The 21,448-nt window shown below is 35.6% G+C and overlaps 2 protein-coding genes and 1 long non-coding RNA gene across 3 annotated transcripts; 1 reads left to right on the forward strand and 2 right to left on the reverse strand.

Annotated features, from left to right (window-relative positions):
* Nucleotides 1-328: 328 nt before the first annotated feature.
* rbp4l (retinol binding protein 4, like) lies at nt 329-2,322 on the reverse strand. Its single transcript, XM_051877800.1, has 6 exons — nt 2,172-2,322; nt 1,900-2,017; nt 1,663-1,799; nt 970-1,082; nt 667-879; nt 329-528 (listed from the first exon to the last, which is right to left on the reverse strand). The coding sequence occupies exons 2-6, from the start codon at nt 2,014-2,016 to the stop codon at nt 518-520; spliced, it is 591 nt and encodes a 196-aa protein (XP_051733760.1). The 5' UTR covers nt 2,017; nt 2,172-2,322; the 3' UTR covers nt 329-517.
* On the forward strand, nt 1,672-18,383 carry pde6b (phosphodiesterase 6B, cGMP-specific, rod, beta). The gene is given in 24 exon segments (XM_051877720.1): nt 1,672-1,806; nt 7,992-8,399; nt 8,401-8,785; nt 9,500-9,652; nt 9,982-10,071; nt 10,172-10,312; nt 10,426-10,500; nt 10,816-10,880; nt 11,001-11,067; nt 11,167-11,214; nt 11,297-11,446; nt 11,536-11,679; nt 11,774-11,839; nt 12,112-12,258; nt 12,348-12,455; nt 12,844-12,953; nt 13,043-13,130; nt 13,205-13,305; nt 13,507-13,614; nt 13,714-13,777; nt 13,854-13,928; nt 14,074-14,157; nt 14,275-14,422; nt 15,554-18,383. Coding segments are annotated over 23 exon segments (2,565 nt in total). The 5' UTR covers nt 1,672-1,806; nt 7,992-8,313; the 3' UTR covers nt 15,616-18,383.
* Nucleotides 18,384-18,535: 152 nt separating this feature from the next.
* On the reverse strand, nt 18,536-21,200 carry LOC127503720 (uncharacterized). The gene is made up of 4 exons (XR_007927169.1): nt 21,063-21,200; nt 20,275-20,329; nt 19,246-19,344; nt 18,536-18,651 (listed from the first exon to the last, which is right to left on the reverse strand). It is a non-coding gene; the product is annotated as an uncharacterized LOC127503720 (long non-coding RNA).
* Nucleotides 21,201-21,448: the final 248 nt, after the last annotated feature.

A 21,448-nucleotide genomic window follows, 5' to 3' on the forward strand; every position in this document is an offset into this window, starting at 1 on the left:
GTAAGTTTCCCCATAATCTCTATTATGTTTCCCAAAGAGAAATCTTTCTTGTCCCTTGAATTTTTTATATGTTGATTCTGTTTTTTCTGGTTATTATCAGTGCAAATGTGCTGTGGAATACAGTGTCTTTCAATTTGTACACAAATGGGGCATTCAAACTGCTGTGTATGCATTGTAATATATTTTAAATTTGGAGTAATCCGTAAAAATATCCTTGACCAGACTAACTTCACACCATGACCAGTGATACTAAAGATGTCAGTCATATGCAAAGCAAAACACAATCAGCCACCCCTATAAATTCTATTAAAAAATGACTAAAATAAGTTTTGTTTAAAAAACATTTATTGTCACAGACACTTAACACAATTCATGATTCCCTTGAGATAAGAATTTCAATGATCTGATGTCTCCCTGATTCACACATGCATCTCTACAGCACTGAAATGAAATGGCTGTGGATGACTCTTCTTATGCCAGCATGCTTAAGGAATCCCTCTTCGTTTCCTCTAACACCTTAGCAAGCCCCTGTAAAATGAGAGATGAGAGAAATCAGACAGGCAAATCCAAACTCCATCTTTATCTGCATATTAACCTTGAATGAATATGACTCCGTTTGTTGTCTTGCAGCTAAATTGAGAGCCTGACTTCTGTCCATGAACTTACCGGACTGCAGCACGGGCTGGAACTGACCAGCCATGCAGATCTCGTCCTGTTTCTGGCGGACGATGCGCTGGATTGCAGGAGGTAGGCCACGGGGGTTGCGTGAGAAGACCAGGGCATAGCCGTCATCGCATGTGCCATCATCCTTCAGAGTGCGGCAAGCATAGGTGATAGCATAGTTGTCGTAGTCGGTGTCAATGACCCAGTAGTTGTCACCTTTATGAAGAATAAACAACAAAAACTGAGTCAAATGATTCATGTGACAGTAATGTGGGTACACATGTGATAATAACCATGTCTTCTGACCTCCGCTAGACAGATAGCTAGCCAAACCCTGATAGTTCATGAACATCTTGCCAGGAGTGGTAGGGTCAGGCACACTGTATTGGGCAGCCATGTCAGCACACACAACCCAGAATCTGTAAAGAGTTAGCAGAATTAGCATTAGCATGTGACATCACCACTAACATTTTTTAAACTTGATTTCTGAATCGAAACCAAAATGCGCAAGTAGGATTGCTGTCATATATTTAAGCTTGATTTTCTGAATCAAACCTGAAGCCGTAAGCAGCAGGATTAGCATTAGCATGTGACATCATCACTAACATATATTTAAACTTGTTTTCTGAATCAACCCAGAATCCATTAGCTGCAGGATTAGCATTAGCATGTGATGTCATTCCTGTCATATATTTAAACTTGATTTCTGAATCAAACCTGAATCTGTAAGCAGCAGGATTAGCATTAGCATGTGATGTCATAACTATCATATATTTAAACTTGTTTTCTGAATCAACCCAGAATCCATTAGCAGCAGGATTAGCATTAGCATGTGACGTCATCACTAACATATATTTAAACTTGTTTTCTGAATCAACCCAGAATCCATTAGCAGCAGGATTAGCATTAGCATGTGAAGTCATTGCTGCCATATATTAAACTTGCCTTATGAATCAAATGTCATTGAATTGAATGCTGCATTACAGATTTGTCACTAACCCAAAAAGAGTTACGCGGCCCTTTGAAGAGGCAGTCATGGTGCCATCGTCATCAATGGTGTATTCGGCGGAGATGTTGTCCTGGAGGAAGAGTCCCTCTGGGTCTTTCTTCTGCTGAGCATACCATTTGCCTGCATACTACAAGGTACAGTACACCAGGTCAGGTCATCCTGTCTGTTTTGCATCAGCATTATTAATGAGCAAAGGTTTATATAACATCAAACGGCATACTACATACTCTCTTGGGGTCAAAGTCGTCCTTGACTGTAAAACTGTCCACAACACAGGAGGCAGACCAGCAGCGCTCAACGTAGGACAGGAAAACCACCAGCAGGGCAAACTTGTAGTATTCCATTCTGAGCAGTGTGGAAGGAAAGCACAGGTGAAGCAGTCTGATGCAAAGCTAATCAGCTCATTAACTATTTCCAACAGTCTTTTTCATTACAGTTTAAACTGCAGGTTAGTTAACCTCATGGTCCAGAGGGCCTATACAAAAACTCTAGATCTTACCTGTTTGTTTTGTTGTTGTTTGGAGCGAACGAAAGGAAGGATTCAGTGGTGTAGGATCTCTCTTTGTGGTTCTCCACAAGGCTGTGTTGTCTACACTGAGCAAGAGCTCTTTTATACCAACTCTACAGACAGGCTTATTGATTATTTTCACTTCTTGTGACTAAATAAGGTTCTTAAATCTATGGTTAATCCGGTTGTAGAAATCCTCACTGTAATCTGGCTTCTCGGTTGAACCCTCCCATGCTTGCCATAAAAACAAAAAAGCTTTATGCAACTAAGTGGAATATAGTGAGACTTTGTCTAACTAAATCAAAAACATCTGGGAATAGGGTTCGATGAAGCTGAAGGAATCAGTTTTTAATCTTTATTTGTGAAATTGTGCTAAACACATACTGTAATATGTAATGTTGTTAGGTTTCTGGTAATTTATAAAAATATTTATAGTATGAAGATATTTTCACAGATAACAAATCATAGACTCGTTATATATTGTCTTAAACTAGAAAGTTATGGTCGATATCAACTGTTAACAGATTATTAAGTGAAGCTAGAATTTTGCAGGCTTAAGATGGTTCTTCTTCAGTTTGTGTTGTTTTGATATAGACTGATCTTGATTTTTTTCATATCCAAGTTTAAATCTAAGTCCTTGATGTCCTGTATGTTGATTTCTGTTTTGTTCAATTGCAGATACAGATGTATTTCCAAAGATGAACAAGCTTTAGCTAATGCAGGATGCATGAAATGTCCAATAATCAGAAAACAAGATGAGACAATTGTTGTGGTGATTGCTGATTTCACATCGCATGTTATCTTTATGACAATAGGCTCCTAGTGGCTTTGTGCCATTTTGATGAGACGGACTTGATCACGGAAGCAGCTTTATTCATTATGAGAATCCTTTATGTAATGTACTTGGCTCTTTGTGGTATATTTGTGTGGTGTGATCACATCAGGTTTTAAGAGGAGCCTTGTTTATAATAGTGCAGTATTGGCATGCTACAAAAAGCAGGTAATAATTATGCAAACAAAATCTAGGTTATAGAATATTTATTTACCCTAGTATGTCTGTGTTGTCATTGCATAAAAGCAATGCGTAAAATTGTATCCATTATCTATTCTGTTCCATATTTATTCATTAAGATGTTGTACAGACTCCCTCATCATTCAGCTCTGTTATAAAACTGTCTAAAGATTTGAAGTGTACATTCATTTTAAAAGTGACTTTAAGATACTTAGCCAGGTGTTTAATATTGAAGAATACATTTATTGTACAATATGATCGCTGAACATTTTATGTTTTTGAAAATAATTGTCCCCAGAAGTCTTTTCTGAGCTGTTCTTTGGACTACTTCCTGTGCATATCTGCATAATCTGTGGCCAACATTTGCTGAATTAGCAGTATTAGGATTGTTGGCTGCACAGGACTCACTACAGCACTGAGATCACTTGGCTCAGATGCTATTGTGACCTCAAGAAACTTTGCTCTCGGGTGGTAAACGTGATTTCATCAAGTGCAACGTGTTCCTGCTGGATCAACATCTTTGTTGATCCTGCAACAACATTCCAATCAACCAGTCAGATTTGAGGGACAAGTTTAGGCTTACAACCAGGGTTAGGTGCTTCAACATCAGTGTTATTCAGCTATCATTTCCCTCTGATTTTAGGGATAACTTATGGGTACGGTTAGGTTTAGGGGTAGGGATAGGGTTTGGACTAAATTTTCAGACATAAAAGTTGTTCCAGGATCAACAAAACATGTCTTACGGTGACCGCTCTCAGGTGGGGTGATCTAAGCAACATATGTATCCATACAGTTGCCAGTATCCATGTTCCATTACGTAATGCATAATTAGGTCCTACAATGCCAGTGTTGCCATAATTTGAATCCTAATCCATTTATTTATGCTGTGCCTAAAGCTAAGATATGGCTAACCTGGCTAACCTCACCTGGCACACCGGATAGTGTTCAGTGGTATCTATTTGTAGGTGTGCTCCACAGAGATTAGTACACTTCTTTTTAAAGACCTTTATTTCTTTTTTTGGCCACAGCTTCTCAAGCCGTCAGCTATATATACTATGTAAACAGATGGCAAAGAAGACTGAATATTTTTTATTGTTTGTCCCTGGTTGTTGTTGTTTTTGTGCAGTGGAGCATATTTCCCAATCATTTACTAATCTTCAAAACTGTATGATTTTTTTTTTTTCTTCTGTGGGATGGAAAAGAAGATATTTTGAGAAATATCTCAGAGGGTTTTTTGTCCGTATAGTACAATGGAAGTCAGTGGGCTCTGATGTTGTTTGGTTACCAATATTCCTCAAAATATCTTCCTTTGTGTTCCGCAGAAGAAAGAAAGTCATACAGGTTTGGAACAACGTGAGGATGATGTAAATAATAGCAACATTTTAATTTTTTTTTTTTTTGTATTAAGTAACCCTTTAAGAAGTATAACAGGTCAGAAATTGTTAAATATTGTACTTTGCATTTTAACAATGGCTGTTTAACAATTGCCTTGATTAAACCTTTCATCAAAAAGCAGGGTCATATTAATTTCATGGCATATACCAATTCATTCTTTTTTTCTTTTTTTTTTTTAAAGACACATTGTTTCTCAGTGGATATCCTCACTTCCTGCTGTTTCCTTAAGCTTTAGCACACACATATTGTACTATAGCCCCTTTGTTTTGTTTGTTGTCCACGTGAACCTCAAACCATAAACCCTGATCCTAATCCTAAATGTTCTCATGGTTTGATCCTGGCCAACCTATGAAACTATTCAAACAAAGGCACTGACCATGCAAGTGCTGATCATGCATTGAATTGGCTGATGCACTAGATGAGGCTAGTTTTCTGGAATCACATCCATAGTTTCATGCTCCAATTTTAGAGAACAAACCCCCCTCCACCCACCCCATCCCATCCAGACTCAATCAATCCAAGGACTGCATTTGAGAAGTCTAGATCAGTTGAGTTCAGTCAAACTAAAAATAAGTTTACATGAGTTCAAATGAGTTCAGTGAAATTAGTCAAACTACGGTCTACTGCACCCTTGTGGGCATTGTAGGCAGTGACAAAAGCATTTAGACTACAAAAACACTTTGTTGTCTTCTGATTCTTCATGTAAATCTTTGAGTCTTGAGGCCTTTTATTTACAAGGGCTTGAGCTTTTTTTTTCTCAATTATTTTGCTGTTTTCATTTAGTTCCTGTGTGGCAGCATTCTGACCATCAAAAAATTACTGATACTTGCCACTAGGTGGTAGAGTAACAAAAGAACTTTAGCAAAATTCACTTGGGGCTGGATTCAGGTTCTGATTATGCGGTTACTCAGACACTTACAAATAAAATGTGTTTTTTTTTTGTCATGTCAAAGGATAAAAATGTCTTGCACATAATTTGCATGGCCAAACAAACATTAACACTAAAGAAATTTGTACATAGGAATCAGTTACACTCATCAAAATGTTGGCAGATAAAATCCTATTGGTTATGGATTTGATGTGCTAATATAAAGATTGTAAGTTCACACCATTGTAGATGTTACTGAGAGTTGACTCCTCTCCCTTCTGAACTCCTAAGTTTCTCCAAAGAGACTGTTTAACATTTTGTTTGATTTAGTTCAAATATCTGTGTGCTCTGGCAAATAACTTACAGCTTGATACATTTGACTAATAATCGTGTACAGCTAAACTGCAGAGTCCACTCAAACAAGAGAAATGTACCAGCATCTACCTTCCCTCAGCAGCCAAAGCTGTGACTTGTTTTGTGCACGTATGGAGCTATTAATATGCTGATTATCCTCATGACCTTTTGCTTAAGATGGATACGAGGCCTTTATATAGATATGAACTTTGCCTAAACAGAAGGATTATAGGTATTTTATGATAAGACTCTGTTTTGTTATTCCATCTAGACCCGCAACTTTGAGTAATTAATTACTAACACAATTTGTCAATTCTTTTATTTTATTTTGGTAATTATATAGATTTGAAACTGTACTTATAATTCAGGAGCAGAACCAAAACCAACAGATTTAGGAAAAGTTTTCAAACAAGCAGCCTACATGGAACTATCAATCAAAGCAGAACATAAGCAGAACAGCATCAGGACTACCTATTGTTCATTATTATGTGTCCTGCTATTTTCTTTTGTTTATGCATGAATATATTCTGTTTGTAAATACCATAAACTACTTTTGTAATACTGTATATTGGTGCTATATATAATCACAGTTATATATAGCAAATTAATATTTATATGTTAAATTTATATATATATATATATATATATATATATATATATATATAAATATATATAGTCAAACCAAAATTTATTCAGACACCTTGAACATTTCATTCATTAATAGAGTTTATTCGCTATAGTTTAAAAAAATGGTAATAAAATATGACAAGATCTCAGAGTTAAACTGTGTCAGAAAAACTTAATCTTAATTATGTCAGATAACACTTAAGCAAAACATGGTAAGGTCAAAGTGTCTGAATAATTTTTGGTTCCAAATTTTTATCAGTTTTACTGGTAGTCCACTGTATGAAGAATTTTTGGGTATAATATGTCACAGTTTACTTTATTTTGCTATCCTCACTTACATAAATGAACTATAGTGTCCTGCACCCACTAGTAAAAATATATCAAAAATGTCTGAATAATTTTTGGTTTGACTGCATATATATATATATATATATACACACACACACACACACACACACACACAAACAGTACTGTGCAAAAGTCTTAGGCCACCACTAGCTTTGTTGTTTTATAAATGTTTTAATGACCATCCATATTTATTTTTCTGTCTCTTTATTCAGATGCAAACAGGAAATATGTATAAAAAAAATCAGAACAAAATGGCTTCTTTTGTCTATATGTATATGCCATATCTAACTGTAGACTGTGATTCAGTCCCACTTTCATGGTAACTGATTTCAGGCTTATCCATGTTACTGCCATACAAAATGAGACATTCATAGAATTTTGATGCAATACAGAGATAATGACTCTTTGAGAATAAATATTGTTATCGATGCTGGTTTTGCATTTTTTAAATGGTAATTTAGGTGGTGTTAATTTGTCAATCAGATTACTTTTCATGTAACTAGTAAAGTAACGCATTACTTTTAAATTCAAAACAAAATATCTGAGTTACTTTTTCAAATGAGTAATGCAAAATATGATGGTTATTGTAGTTCTAGACTCAATGTGAGCATGCATTTACTTATCTCAGTTGCACAAAAACAGATTCAGTATTCCTCAAAATTAATAAAAACAGAATATTACGCAAACCTGCAGTAATTAAATGTTAAATTACATATATACTTTATGTATTTAATCACGTTTTTGTTTCATTTTGTTTTTTTGCTGATTTAACATTACTTTCCATAAATGTAACTAAGTAACACAATTAGTCACAATTAGTTTTTTTAGGGAGTAATAATATTTTAATGCATTACTTTTAAAAGGTGCTTTTCCCCAGTATTGATAATGAAGAATCTTTAGATATACTGTACATTTGTTCTTTTCCATTTTTTAGGAAATCCCTTTCACTGCTCCCATTGTAGCAGTCACATTGAGTAAGAAGACAACTGGGGTGCTGAGATAATCAGCTAGTGGCCTGGTTAAATAGGGCTTAGCAATGAGGAGTGTGTTTTTAATAAGAACTTAAAGAGCTTGTAGCGTAAAGGCCAGGCTTTAGAGAGAAGAGACAAAGAGGAACAAAGCATATGATTGTGCATTACCACTCATACTTTATGATTGTAGCTTTTCCTCTATAACTATCGTTAAGAGCACCTCTTCTTTTTCCCAGGACACAAAGAGCGTTCAAAGGAGGACGTGGGTCAGTTTCAGCTGTGGGCTCAGGCTTTGATGCAGGTCACCTGATCAGTTTTACTAGAGCAGATCCTGATTCACCTTCAACACTATTAGGAAAACACCTTGCTGATGACAGTTAGATTGGACACGGGTTGCCCCTGCTGTGGCAGGCGTCTCATCTCACGATTTCTCTTTTTCTCAACCATTTGAGGATTATATGCTGTAAATTTTCAGTTGTTTTGTCCTGAAAACTCTTTTGAACTCTTATTACTTGGCCATTACCTGCCAGTACTGGGACTGGGCCAGAAGATCCCAAGATGAGTGTCCAAAAGGAAGACGTGGAGAAGTTCCTGGATGGAAACCCAAATTTTGCCAGGAGCTATTTTGACAAAAAAGCTCAAACCTGGTGCCGTGGCCTCGATCTTGCGAATACCAGAGTCGAAAGTGGATGTGGACACTTTTAAGGAGATAAGCTCGATAGAGGAGGGAGCGATATTCTACGATCTCATTACAGACATGCAGGAGAACGTCAATATGGAGAAGGTGATTTTTAAGATTCTGCAGAGAGTCAGCGCTCTGATCCACGCCGACCGGTGTAGCCTGTTCATGTATCGACAACGGAACGGCATCGCCGAGCTGGCTACACGTCTCTTCAATGTTAATAAAGATTCTGAGCTCGATGACTGTGTGGTGCCTCCAGACTCTGAGATCGTCTTCCCTCTGGACATCGGTATTGTAGGACATGTGGCTCAAACCAAGAAGCCCATCAATGTGAAGGATGTTACACAGGTACGAACAACTCTGAAACATCTGTACACAGATTAGACACACTTTGTAAAACTTGACTGAAAGATACATTATTAGACTGCAGCTGTGGTCATATTTTGAGGCTCGGCAAATCCTCTTGACATAATCCATTTATTTCAATATGCCATGACCCATGTACAGCATGAGGGATTATTTCACCTGTGGCATTTATGCAATGACCAAATCTCCTCTCAGTAGTTGAATTACTCACACAAAACCTTGAAAACATTGTTCATTTAATAATTTGTACAATATGTTGTGGGTGTTATGGCACCTAGACAATTATTTTGATTTGTCAAAAAAGGGCGAAAATGCTTAATTTTTTTTTCATCTACTTTCTAATATCCACACTGTAAAAAATAATTGTTGGTTTAACTTAAAAAAGTAAGTTACCTGGTTTCCTTAAAATTTTGAGTTCATTGAAATTAAAAATTTGAGTTAGTACAATGAAGGCGATTGGTTTAATCAACAGAAACTCAAAATATTATGTTATCTGAACCACATTAATTCTCTAAGTTCTAAAATACATATTTCATCCATGATGAGATGTTGTGGCTAACTAACATCAAGAGAAAACAAATTTTTAGTTTGCAGTCTGATACTACGACAACGTTCGATTTTGAGTGATAAATACAAGTATAAATTTGTGGAGATAGTGTGCAATGTGTGTGACAACTGACTTTGCTTTCACTGTAGGATAGTCACTTCAGCACATTCGTTGACGAACTTACTGAATACACCACACGCAACATCTTGGCCACGCCCATTATGAATGGCAAGGACATAGTAGCCGTCATCATGGCAGTCAACAAGACTAATGGACCCTATTTCACAGATGAAGATGAGGATGTAAGTGTCTGGACACGTCTATTTGGACATGTTTAAAAATGTATGAATGTCACTGCATTAGATAACAAAATAAGTAAAGACAGCACTAGCACAACTTTCAATAACTTTTTTTTTGCATACAGGTTAAATTTTTTATGAAAAAAAATATATACTGTTAAACAAAGACAAGTATTTTATAACACTTAATTTAGTCTATCTGACTTGATATACATATAAAATGATGAAATGAGACACTAAATACATACTTTGCATTTACTGAGACATTAAAGCTTACTTTGCATCATGTTATTTTCTTAAAAATTCCAAAATATGCCTCTTTTTCCTCAAAGCTTTTTTTAAAGTATCTGAAAGTTGGCTCTCTGAACCTGAAGATTTTTCATCTGAGCTACCTTCATAACTGTGAAACACGCAAAGGACAGGTCAGTCTGCATAAGCTTGCAAACACTAGCTGGTGAAATTGTTAAAAATGAATTGAAAAAGATATGATTCTTAATGCATTTTTATATAAATCATACATAGCTGCTGTTGTGGTCAGCTAACAAGGTGTTTGAAGAGCTCACAGACATTGAACGACAGTTTCACAAAGCTTTGTACACCGTGCGAGCATACCTCAACTGTGACAGGTACTCTGTGGGGCTGCTGGACATGACCAAGGAAAAGGTACGTCAATCACTATAATTGCTGAAAGGAACAGAGGCTTCATGCTTAATTTAGAGGCTTCAGTCTGTCCTGTTTCGCTCTAAGACTGACTTGGTGGTTTTATTCTCTTGCAGGAGTTCTTTGATATTTGGCCGGTGTTGATGGGAGAGCAGGCACCTTATTCTGGCCCTGTAACTCCAGACGGAAGGGTAGGCTGCATTTTTCATATTTCAAATTAAAGGGATTGTTCAGCCAAAAAACAAAATTGTTTCATCATTCACTCACCCTCATGTCGTTGCAAACTTTTTTGTATGGAACAATCTAGCAGAATGTCCGAGCTGCTTTTTTTTCCAAACAGTGACGCCTGTGGTCATCATTCACTTTTGTTGGACGAGAGCAGCTTGGACATTTTGCTAGATAACTTCTTTCCGAAAAAGTCATATATGAGTAAATGACAGAATTTTCATTTCTGAAGGCCTCTAAAATGCTAATAAAATCAAATTTTCATTTTTCATTTCACTTAGGAAGTCATTTTCTACAAAGTTATTGATTATATTTTGCACGGAAAAGAGGACATCAAGGTCATACCGTAAGTTTTTTTTCTTCTTCTAGTAGCCTTTTCTTCTTATGTGATATCCAAAGTGTGGATTTTAAGAGCTGGCATTATAAAAAAAAACACCATTTTCTTACTTTTTTCTTTTTTTCACAGAAATCCACCTGCAGATCATTGGGCTTTATCTAGTGGATTACCCACATATGTAGCAGAAAGTGGATTTGTAAGTTACTCCTTTATTATTTTGGGAATGAAGTATGGTTGATTTTTAAAATGGTAAATATGTATTTACTTATTTATTGATTTTTATTGTGTGCTCAAGATTTGCAACATCATGAATGCAGCAGCGGAGGAAATGTTCAACTTTCAGGTAGATATGTTTTGCTATCTAAAACATGTTTAGTGGTTGAGGTTCCCTTGACTTGCAGTAATAACACTTCATGCTTCTGTAGACGGAAGCTCTGGATGGCAGTGGATGGACCATCAAGAATGTGCTCTCCCTGCCAATTGTCAACAAAAAAGAAGAAATTGTTGGTGTTGCAACTTTCTACAACAGGAAGGATGGCAAACCATTTGATGACCATGATGAACAACTCATGGAGGTAAAATTGATCAGTTGATTGGTAGAATCACAGAGATGGGTCACCACTGACTTGTTGAGTCACGGAACAATGCGTTATTGTCTTGACAGGCTTTGACACAGTTTCTGGGCTGGTCGGCCCTCAACACAGACACCTACGACAAAATGAATAAGCTGGAGAACAGGAAGGACATCGCCCAAGACATGGTGCTGTACCATGTCAAATGTCGAGATGATGAGATTCAAGATATCCTTGTAAGTTCCAAGTGACTTATTTTATTGTATTGTACTGTATTTGATTGTATTTTATTTCTGTTTATTTTTGTTCTGTTTGGTATTACTATTCTAGAAAACAAGAGAATATTTTGACAGAGAGCCAAGAGATTGTGAGGAGGACGAGCTTTTGGAGATTCTGGTACACTGAACTGCTTACTATTCCTATTATCTTATTAATTCAAGATTTTTGAAGTCAGGGCACAGGCTGATCCTAACCTTCTCAGATAGATAAGACAAAGAAATTTGCCTTTAATAGGAAGCCATTAGCAATAACATTACATATTCTATGTCTGTTGTAACTCTCTTAATTATGTTTAAGTTATGCTGTTTCAGCTATTATTGCATTCTTCAAATTATTCAAAATACTTGCAAATTTTTCCTGTCTGACTTTTTTGTTTGTTTTTCATGCAGAAAAAAGAGCTGCCTGGCCCAAAAAAGTTTGAGATCTACGCTTTCCATTTTTCAGACTTTGACTGCACTGAACTGGAGCTTGTAAAGTGTGGGATCCAGATGTACTATGAAGTTGGAGTGGTTAGAAAGTTTCAGATCCCTCAGGAGGTACATTTTCATGTGTATAATGATAGAAACACTTTATTTGTGTGCATCATGAAATTTCACAAAACCAAAATGTTATTTGCTTTAATTAGGTTTTGGTGAGATTCATGTACTCAGTCAGCAAAGGCTACAGGAAAATCACCTACCACAACTGGCGCCATGGCTTCAATGTTGGGCAAACCATGTTCACTTTACTCACGGTATGACCTGCTCAGCTTACATTTACATTTACGCATTTGGAAGCCACTATTATCTGATGTTTTCAGTTCACGCATTCCCTGGGAATTTAAACCATGATGTTCGCGTTGCTAGCATCATGCTGTACTGTTTGAGCACTTGTTTAGGGTCTAAACAAAATCTATTTTGATTTAAATAAATATTTACAACACATTTGCAAAAATAATGATAGTTTTCGAACAAGTTTCAAACACTCCATCTTCCAAACAGATAGCCCCGTCCAAACTCTTGCCCTGCTCAAACAAATAGATTTTTTCATTTTGACTTTGTTGTTCATGACACATTTTTGATGCACATACTCAAAATAATAAAATCATAATGAGGATATTTTTTTTGTATTTATGGATCCAGACAGGCAAACTGAAGCGGTATTACTCAGATTTGGAGGTGATGGCCATGATCACTGCTGGCTTCCTACATGATATCGACCACAGAGGCACAAATAATCTCTACCAAGTGAAGTCCGTAAACTACTAATACTATTTTTACTGGTACTTGTACTACTATTGATTCTAATAATCATCATCACTTCTGTATGTTTGGTGGTTAGGTCCCAAAATCCTCTAGCCAAGCTGCATGGATCCTCCATTCTGGAAAGGCATCACTTGGAATTTGGCAAATTCTTGCTAGGCGAAGAGGTATGAGCAAACTGTCCAGAATGTAAGCTTCCATGTTAATTTGATTTGATACTTACATATTTGCTTTTCCTTAGACATTAAACATCTTCCAAAACCTCAACAGAAGACAAACAGAGCACGTCTTCCACCTCATTGATATTGCCATTATCGCAACTGATCTTGCCTTGTACTTCAAGTAAGTTAGGACAATATGTAACAATGACATGTATTAAATGTATTTTTTTAAATGTATGTTGTTTCAAACTCATATGCTGTTATTTCATGCATCATGCAGCTTTTTATACAATGACAGTTCATAGTGACATTGGCTGTTTATTTAAAGAACCGAAACTAAATTTAAAGCAAAAATGCACTCAACTCTTTCTCTGCCTAAAAGAAAGAGGACAATGTTCCAGAAAATTGTGGATCTCTCTGAGACATATGAAGAGGAGAAGAAATGGGTGGACTTTATGTCCCTTGAAACAACAAGGAAAGAAATTGTAATGTAAGTGTTTCCATTAATGGCTACATTAGGCATTTTAGCATAATTAATATTTTAAAGAGAATATTTTTTCATGTTTTCATATTTGTATTAATCGACCAGGGCGATGATGATGACAGCGTGTGATCTCTCAGCTATCACAAAGCCATGGGAAGTGCAGAGCAAGGTAGGAGATGTCAACTGAAGAATAACTTCACTTTTGCTTCTCTGGAATATACAAAGCATGATTTCTCCCATCCTAGGTTGCCCTCTCTGTAGCAGCTGAATTCTGGGAGCAGGGTGATCTTGAGAGGACTGTTCTTGAGCAGCAGCCCATCGTGAGTACCTGTTTGTTTTCACACAAAACTTGCCATGCTAATAATGTTGGTTATTCTACTAGGAAAGTGGCCATCTTGGAAACATGTGTAAAAAAATGAATAATCTGAAAAGCTTATGCGGTGTCTGTGTTTTCACTTAATCTAGCCCATGATGGACAGGAACAAAGCTGCAGAGCTGCCAAAGCTTCAGTGTGGTTTTATCGACTTTGTCTGTACTTTTGTCTACAAGGTACCTTTTATGAATGAAATAGACTGAATGAATTTCAAATATTAATGCCAAAAACAAAATGAAAGTTTTGGTCAGTAAGAAATCAGTTAGCAACCCTCTTCTCTTTGTATTCCACAGGAGTTCTCTCGTTTCCACAAGGACATTCAGCCAATGTATGATGGCATTCTGAACAACCGGATGCATTGGAAAGCAAGGCAGGAGGAATATGAGGCAAAGCTAAAGGCAATGGAGGAGGCAGCTAAAGCCAAACAGGAAGCCAACAACGGTTTGAATTTTAGATACAGTCTTTTATCAAAGCTTTTATTCAGTTGTATCCTTATTTTCGTTTACTGTATTTGTACTACATTTGATGAAACCAAATCAAACCCTCTTATAACTCATCTTCAGGTTGACATTTGACACTAGCAGTGCTCATTATCGCTCAGAAGTTTGGGGTTGTTACGTTTTTTTAAAATGTTTTTGAAAGAAGCCTTTTATGCTCACAAAAGCTGCATTCATTTGATTAAAAATACAGTGAAAACAGCAGTATTGTTAAATATTATTACAACTTAAAATAGCTGTTTTCTATTTTAATACATTCAAAATGTAATTTATTCCTGTGATGGTAAATTGTGATTAATTTTCAGCAGCCATTATTCCAATCTTCAGTGTCACATGATCCTTCAGAAGTCATTCTAATATGCTGATTGGGTGCTCAAGAAACATTTCAATGTTGAAAACAGTTGTGCTGCTTAATATTTTTGTGGAAGCTATGATACGTTTTTCTTTGAGATTCTTTATTGAATAGAAAGTTCAAAAAACATTTATTTAACATTTAATTTTACTATTAATTATAATATTAACGGGTCTTTACTGTCACTTTTGTTCAATTTAATCTATGCTTGCAGAATAAAAAAAACAAAACAAAAAAAAAACACCTGACGCCAAACTTTTGAACAGTAGTGTACACTGACAACGCTCCATGGCCAAAAGTATGTGGACACCCAAACACACCTATATGTGCTTGTTGAACATTTCATTTTAAAGTTATGCAGATTAAAAGGAAAATAATCATTACTTTGCTGCTATAAAAAAGTTTTTTAGCCTGATCTCCACAGCAAAAACACAAAACTAAACAAAACCCTTTTATTCTGTAGTTCTTTAGAAAATAAAGAACTACATCTATATACTGGTGCTTTAAAGAAAAAGAATCTGACCTGAACAACGAGTAATGACATAAGATCAAGAACTTTATTCATCTCAAAAGAACTTGAATGGCCATCACAAATCTCAAGACCTGAACTGAAATAGCCAAACCTGTTGATTACTAGAGTGTCCACATCCTGTCAGACATTTATTGTATGTTCTAACACATTTCTATAATTTGCATTCTGTTTTTGTATTTGTTTCTCTACAGCTGCAAATTCCAACAGCACCAGTGGATCAGGATCAGGGTCCAAGACCTGCTCCATCTGCTAGAGAAAAAACAACTGTACAGAGGGCAGGGCAGCTCGAGATGCAACCTAGCCTCTAAGCATTACGTCAATCAAATGTGGGGATGCAACCTCACCACCAGCATCCCCAAGGATCTAATCAAGAGTGAGTGGGAAAACACTATCAATGCATTATATGCTATCAGCAAGCCACAAGACCACCTGCTAACCAAAACACACGTTGGATCTTGCCTACAGTTAGTATTACTGTTCCATTGTGTATATTTTGGGTCATAGTGTTTGGTTTAAGCATTTTCATTGGATGGTAATCAGTTTCAATTAATCACATTGCAGGAATAATCAGAGGTTAATATTGCAAATTCTGATTTATAAGATGAAAACATTTCCCTCAACCAATCAAAAATATTAGCATCATCTATAAATTATTTTTTCTGGATTGTGTTTCATTTAGTTCCTCACTGGTGATCGGTTGCTATTTAATATCAAGCAGGTCCATGACAAGTTCACACGTGTGTGTAATCAAATAATTATGTACAAAAAGTTATTGTACTTTAAAAATAACTTTTTCTCCATTTTGTAATTGCAATAATGTTCCATTTAGTGTCACGTGCTACTTTCCTTGAACATAAAGGCCATTATATGAGTGATATGCATTTTTACGACATTCATTCCCTCTAAAAGTGATCACATTGTACAGCTTAGAAGCTAGCTTTCAGATTGCTAAACGTAAGAATTTTATTTGACTTCGGTAGGTGAGACTTTAGTGTGCAATAAAATATAGCTTCTGCTAAGCAAGATATGAGTACAATGGTGGTCAACATGTATAAAGACTGGGTTTAAAGTTATAGTTGTTTTTATTTCTGACAGGAAATGCGCAATTGTCCTTCAGACTTATTTACATCAAGTGCTGTCATGGGTGTTTTTTTTACTGAGCAATGTCCCGTTACTCCGTTTCTCCACTGTTGGGACATGCGTTCACAGAGAAAACTAATTCCAGTGGCCTTGATACCATTCATCTGTTGAGTTCTCAGCTGACCTGTCATCACACCGAACCTTGACAAGTCTGTGATTAAATTCACGAAGGTATTCAGATTCGGGCATATTTTTTCCCTTTTATGTCTGACTTTTATAGGAAACAAGTTTCTCTTTCACTGGTTGTCTGTAAAACATCTTGAAAACATCAGTTGTGAATCTAATTGTGTCAATATACGTAAAATATTCATGAAGTACGACTTTACATAGTTTTAAAGGAAATACTATGAAGGTGCGTTTTAGCGCACTTCATGAACTGTACGTGCTTATTATACAGAGCCGCTGCTTCTGATTCACAGATAATAAAGGTTTAATTTAAGTAGTGAAGTTTCAGGCAGTAGAGAAGAATTGATTGATGTGTCAGAACTGACAGTGGGGGCCCGGTTTTTAGACTTGTTTGACACAAATGTGATTTACTTGCAGAGCAAGTTTCATCATTGTTTTTGACAAGAATTTGATTATTTTGATTCATCTTCAAATATGATGCTCTCCAACCATCCACAATGCAGCATCAAACATGGGTGATTCCAATAAAATTGGTAAAAATGTAAAGCTTCACTTTGTATGCTCAATACCATGACAATTAAAGCATATATTTTTATGAACTTTGTGTTTTTTATACACATACTTAGATGACCATTTCAAATAATTTTTTTTTTTTAACATTTCTATCCATCAAAGAATCCTGAAAAATGCATCCAGAAAAATATTAAGCAGAAGAACAAGTGTTTTCAACATTGATGATAATTAGAAATGTTTCTTGAGGAGCAAATCAACATATTAGAATGATTTCTGAAGGATCATGTGACACTGAAGACTGGAGTAATGGTGCTGAAAATTCAGCTTTGCCATCACAGGAATGAAAAAAATCTTACCAAGCTCAAACTTGTGAATGGCATCACATAAAAGCAATAACAATAGTAATCTGAGAGGATTTGATTCTCTTCACACATCTGCTCAGTGACTCACTCGATAAGAAAGCCTCTTATCCCATGAGAACTATCAGCAGTTTCCACCCTTCCCTTCCTAGATGACTAGGTGTCATCTGCAAAGATTATCTGAACAGCTACACATCCCTACATATTCCATTTCACAATAAATCCTCTGACAATATTCTTACAAGACTTTCCATGTTTTTGTCTCTGTTAAGGCTCATTCACACAAAGAGCAATAACTAGAACAATAAATATATAGTTCTAAAAATCATTCTGAATATAAAAGAATAGAAGAGTCCACCACAACCATAACGGTAACAGCACAGAGGAGTGATCTCATTGGAGTCACTTTCAGAATGATTTTTTTTTTCCAGCTGATGAACGATAAAAACAATGACAGCCAATCAGAATCCATCCCGCTTTAAAGAGCTCGAGCAGTTAAAGCAGCAGACAACAAAACTCAGTGTGCGCTTATAATAAACAGAGCGTTATCGTCCGCTGGTGTGGACGCCAATATAGTTATCGTTCTTGGTGTGAACGGGCCTTTATACTCTTAGCATTTCTGGGATTCAGATAAACTCTGAAGAAATGTTGTGTATAAATTAAGGAAAGCAGTTTTGAGACATCTAAACAAATGTATATCTTGCTTTTTCAAATAGTTAATGAAGTGTAGCACTGCAGCTAAGTAGCTGTGAAGCATTTGTACAAAATCAGCACTTGTACTGTATTGGCTTGACCTAAATCCTGGGATTTATGGTAAACCATGGTCAGGTTATACAACTGTCCTCCCTCTATAAATGTCACTACAGCAATGCAGAAAAGACAGAACAGTCTACAACACAGTCTCAAAGAATGATCTTGTTTTGTTAGATGCACATAGTGCATACAAATTTAAACAAATTAAATTGTTATTTTCTTGCTGAAATAGTATGCATAATTACCTAAATGATGGCAGTGAGGAAAAAGAAAATATAAAAAAACATTTTAATTTCCGTCTTTATTGAAAAATAGAATTAGGTTCATTGTGATTTATCTCATCTGGTGCTGGAATGAAGACATTATGGAGATTTACTTCAGGATGGTGTCAGAGTTTGCTGTGGAGATAAAAAGAGAAATAAGATATTTTCATATTTTGAAATATTTATGATCAAGTTAACACCCTGTATTACTACTAAATGTGTCATTAAGTTATGCCACACATACACTAAACTTTCAGAACTTTCTCTAAATCATCAGCTAAATTAAAAAAAAATCATCCCCTGAAATTCTGTTCTATGAATAACTCTTCTTTGCATTTGTTTCATAGAATATTTGGCTGTAAAGAATTCAAAAGAATCTAAAGCAAACTTTGGTCCCAAAGTTAAATTTCAATTTATCTAATATGCTACATCATGAGATGCTGTTAATGTATTACAAAATAAAAGGGGACTTTTTTTTCAGTCAAACTACATTTCAACATACTGTATCTCCCTTTCTCATAGGTTTGGTTAATGTAAAATGTCCAGATTGAGTCACCAAGGTCAGAAATTAACAGATGGGGCAGGGTTAAAATACAACCAAACAAATTCTTTGCTTTTTTTTTATTTGCAGCATCATCTGATATATATTTTATCATTTTATTCTTGTTATATTGTCAAATAAAAAATATATATATATATTTTTACAACTATTTATAACTAGTTACAGACCTTCAGATAGCTGTTTGTAAATGCGCTCTTGCTCTTCCCTGAGTTTCTTCTCTTCCTCCTCAATCCTTCTTTCTTCAGCAGCAATGGGCTTCAGATAATCTGGTGAGCAGATTGATTTAAACACCATAGAAAGACAACTTATTGAAGCAGAAAATAACTCTGAACATTTAAATACAATAAAACAATACATAAAAAATGTATAAAGTAAACAAATGTTTCAAACAGATTAGAGCAAAAGAACTATAAAGAACAATAGGTAACACTTTATGATAAGGTCCCATTTAGTTAAAGTTAGTTAATGCATTAACTAACATTATCTAACAACAAGCAATAGCTACATTTGTTACAGTAGTTATATTCTTTGTTAAAGTTAGTTAATAAAAATACAACTGTTCATTGTTAGTTCATGTTAGCTCAAGTCCATTAAATAATATTAAAGGATTAGTCCACTTTCAAATAAAAATTTCCTGATAATTTACTCACTCCCATGTCATCCAAGATGTCCATGTCCTTCTTTCTTCAGTCCAAAAGAAATTAAGGTTTTTGATGAAAACATTCCAGGATTTTTCTCCTTATAGTGGACTTCAATGGTCTCCAAACGGTTGAAGGTCAAAATTACAGTTTCAGTGCAGCTTCAAAGGGCTTTGAACGATACCAGACGAGGAATAAGGGTCTTATCTAGCGAAACGATCGGTCATTTTCTAAAAAAAAATCAAAATGTATATGCTTTATAGGCACAAGACCCTTATTCCTCGTCTGGTATCGTTTAAAGCCCTTTGAAGCTGCACTAAAACTGTAATTTTGACCTTTAACCGTTTGGAGATCATTGAAGTCCACTATAAGGAGAATAATCCTGGAATGTTTTCATTAAAAACCTTAATTTCTTTTCGACTGAAGAAAGAAGGACATGGAGATCTTGGATGACATGGGGGTGAGTAAATTATCAGGAAATTTTTATTTGAAAGTTCATTATCATGATATATCTTATTACCGTGTATCAGCACATGTCTACCATACATAAACACTTACCATATCTCTGCTTCCCATAAATTAATCCAATTAGCAAGGCGGACCATCTTGCTGTCTAAAATCAGAGAAAGAAGACTGCAGGTTTGTTTACTGGTAGGCTTGTCAAGGACTTGTCAAAGGCCACTCTGATATTTTATAAATCTGTTTCTTTACTGAATACTACTAAAACTGAACATAAAGTTTGAGGAAATACAGTTTCAATGATGTTTAGATCAAACTCTTGGGACAATAGCATGCAAATCACTATGTTTATGGTTACTTGACAAGACATTCAGCAATGTCCTCTGGTGTGACATGCTATAATAAAGTCTTTTAAAGAAAATGTTTTCAAATATAAAATACGGGTTTTACATAATAAGTATACATTGTGTATGACCTCATAATTATTCAGTGACTACAGGAGCTATTTATATTTTTGTAAATTCACCTCACCGCAGGACTATGTACAACTTTAGTCAATTAACGTTACCCTTATTCATTCTATTTAAACATTTGACACGTTCATTCGCTGTTATCTTTGCAACACGTCATTGTAATTGTCAACATTCCTGACCTTGCAGTGCGGAGGATAGGTAGCTAGCTGGCTAACAGCTCATCCACCGGCTACAGCTGCTATGGGCTTGACAAAAAAGCCTATGCTAAGCTACGCTAACATATTAGCGCTAGCAATGTGTAGCGAGCTATTTGCTGAGGATAAATGAAGGTCGCTGATATAAACTAACGAGAATAAAACATGTTTATGAATATGAAACACAATTTGAGGGTCATGTTCTTAATAGAACCTGTACCTTGATAAGCGGGGAGACCTGTACGGGAGGAACCATGTTTGAATGGATCTCTTCAGGCAGGAGAGGAAAACAGTCAGTGCGCGCTCTGGGCTGATTGATTCTCCCTACTATCAGTACACTGCACTAATGTCCATTAACTTTTGTGACTTTTTTTCAACATTTTATCAACCTTTTTAGCAGTTCATTCAAATATTCTACCTATAGTGTGACAATTGAGTGGAATTCTAATTCATTGAAGTATAAATATTCTATTAACATAGGGTAATAACGTTTATAGTAGTAGTAGTAAAAAATACTAAAATGTTTTTTGAAGTACAAATACTGCATATTCTCTCAAGTAACAATGGGTAGCCTATTTATTTTCACTCATTCATTTTATAACTTGT

This window comes from Ctenopharyngodon idella, chromosome 21 (assembly GCF_019924925.1).
Source record: "Ctenopharyngodon idella isolate HZGC_01 chromosome 21, HZGC01, whole genome shotgun sequence".
Taxonomy (NCBI): Eukaryota; Metazoa; Chordata; class Actinopteri; order Cypriniformes; family Xenocyprididae; genus Ctenopharyngodon; species Ctenopharyngodon idella.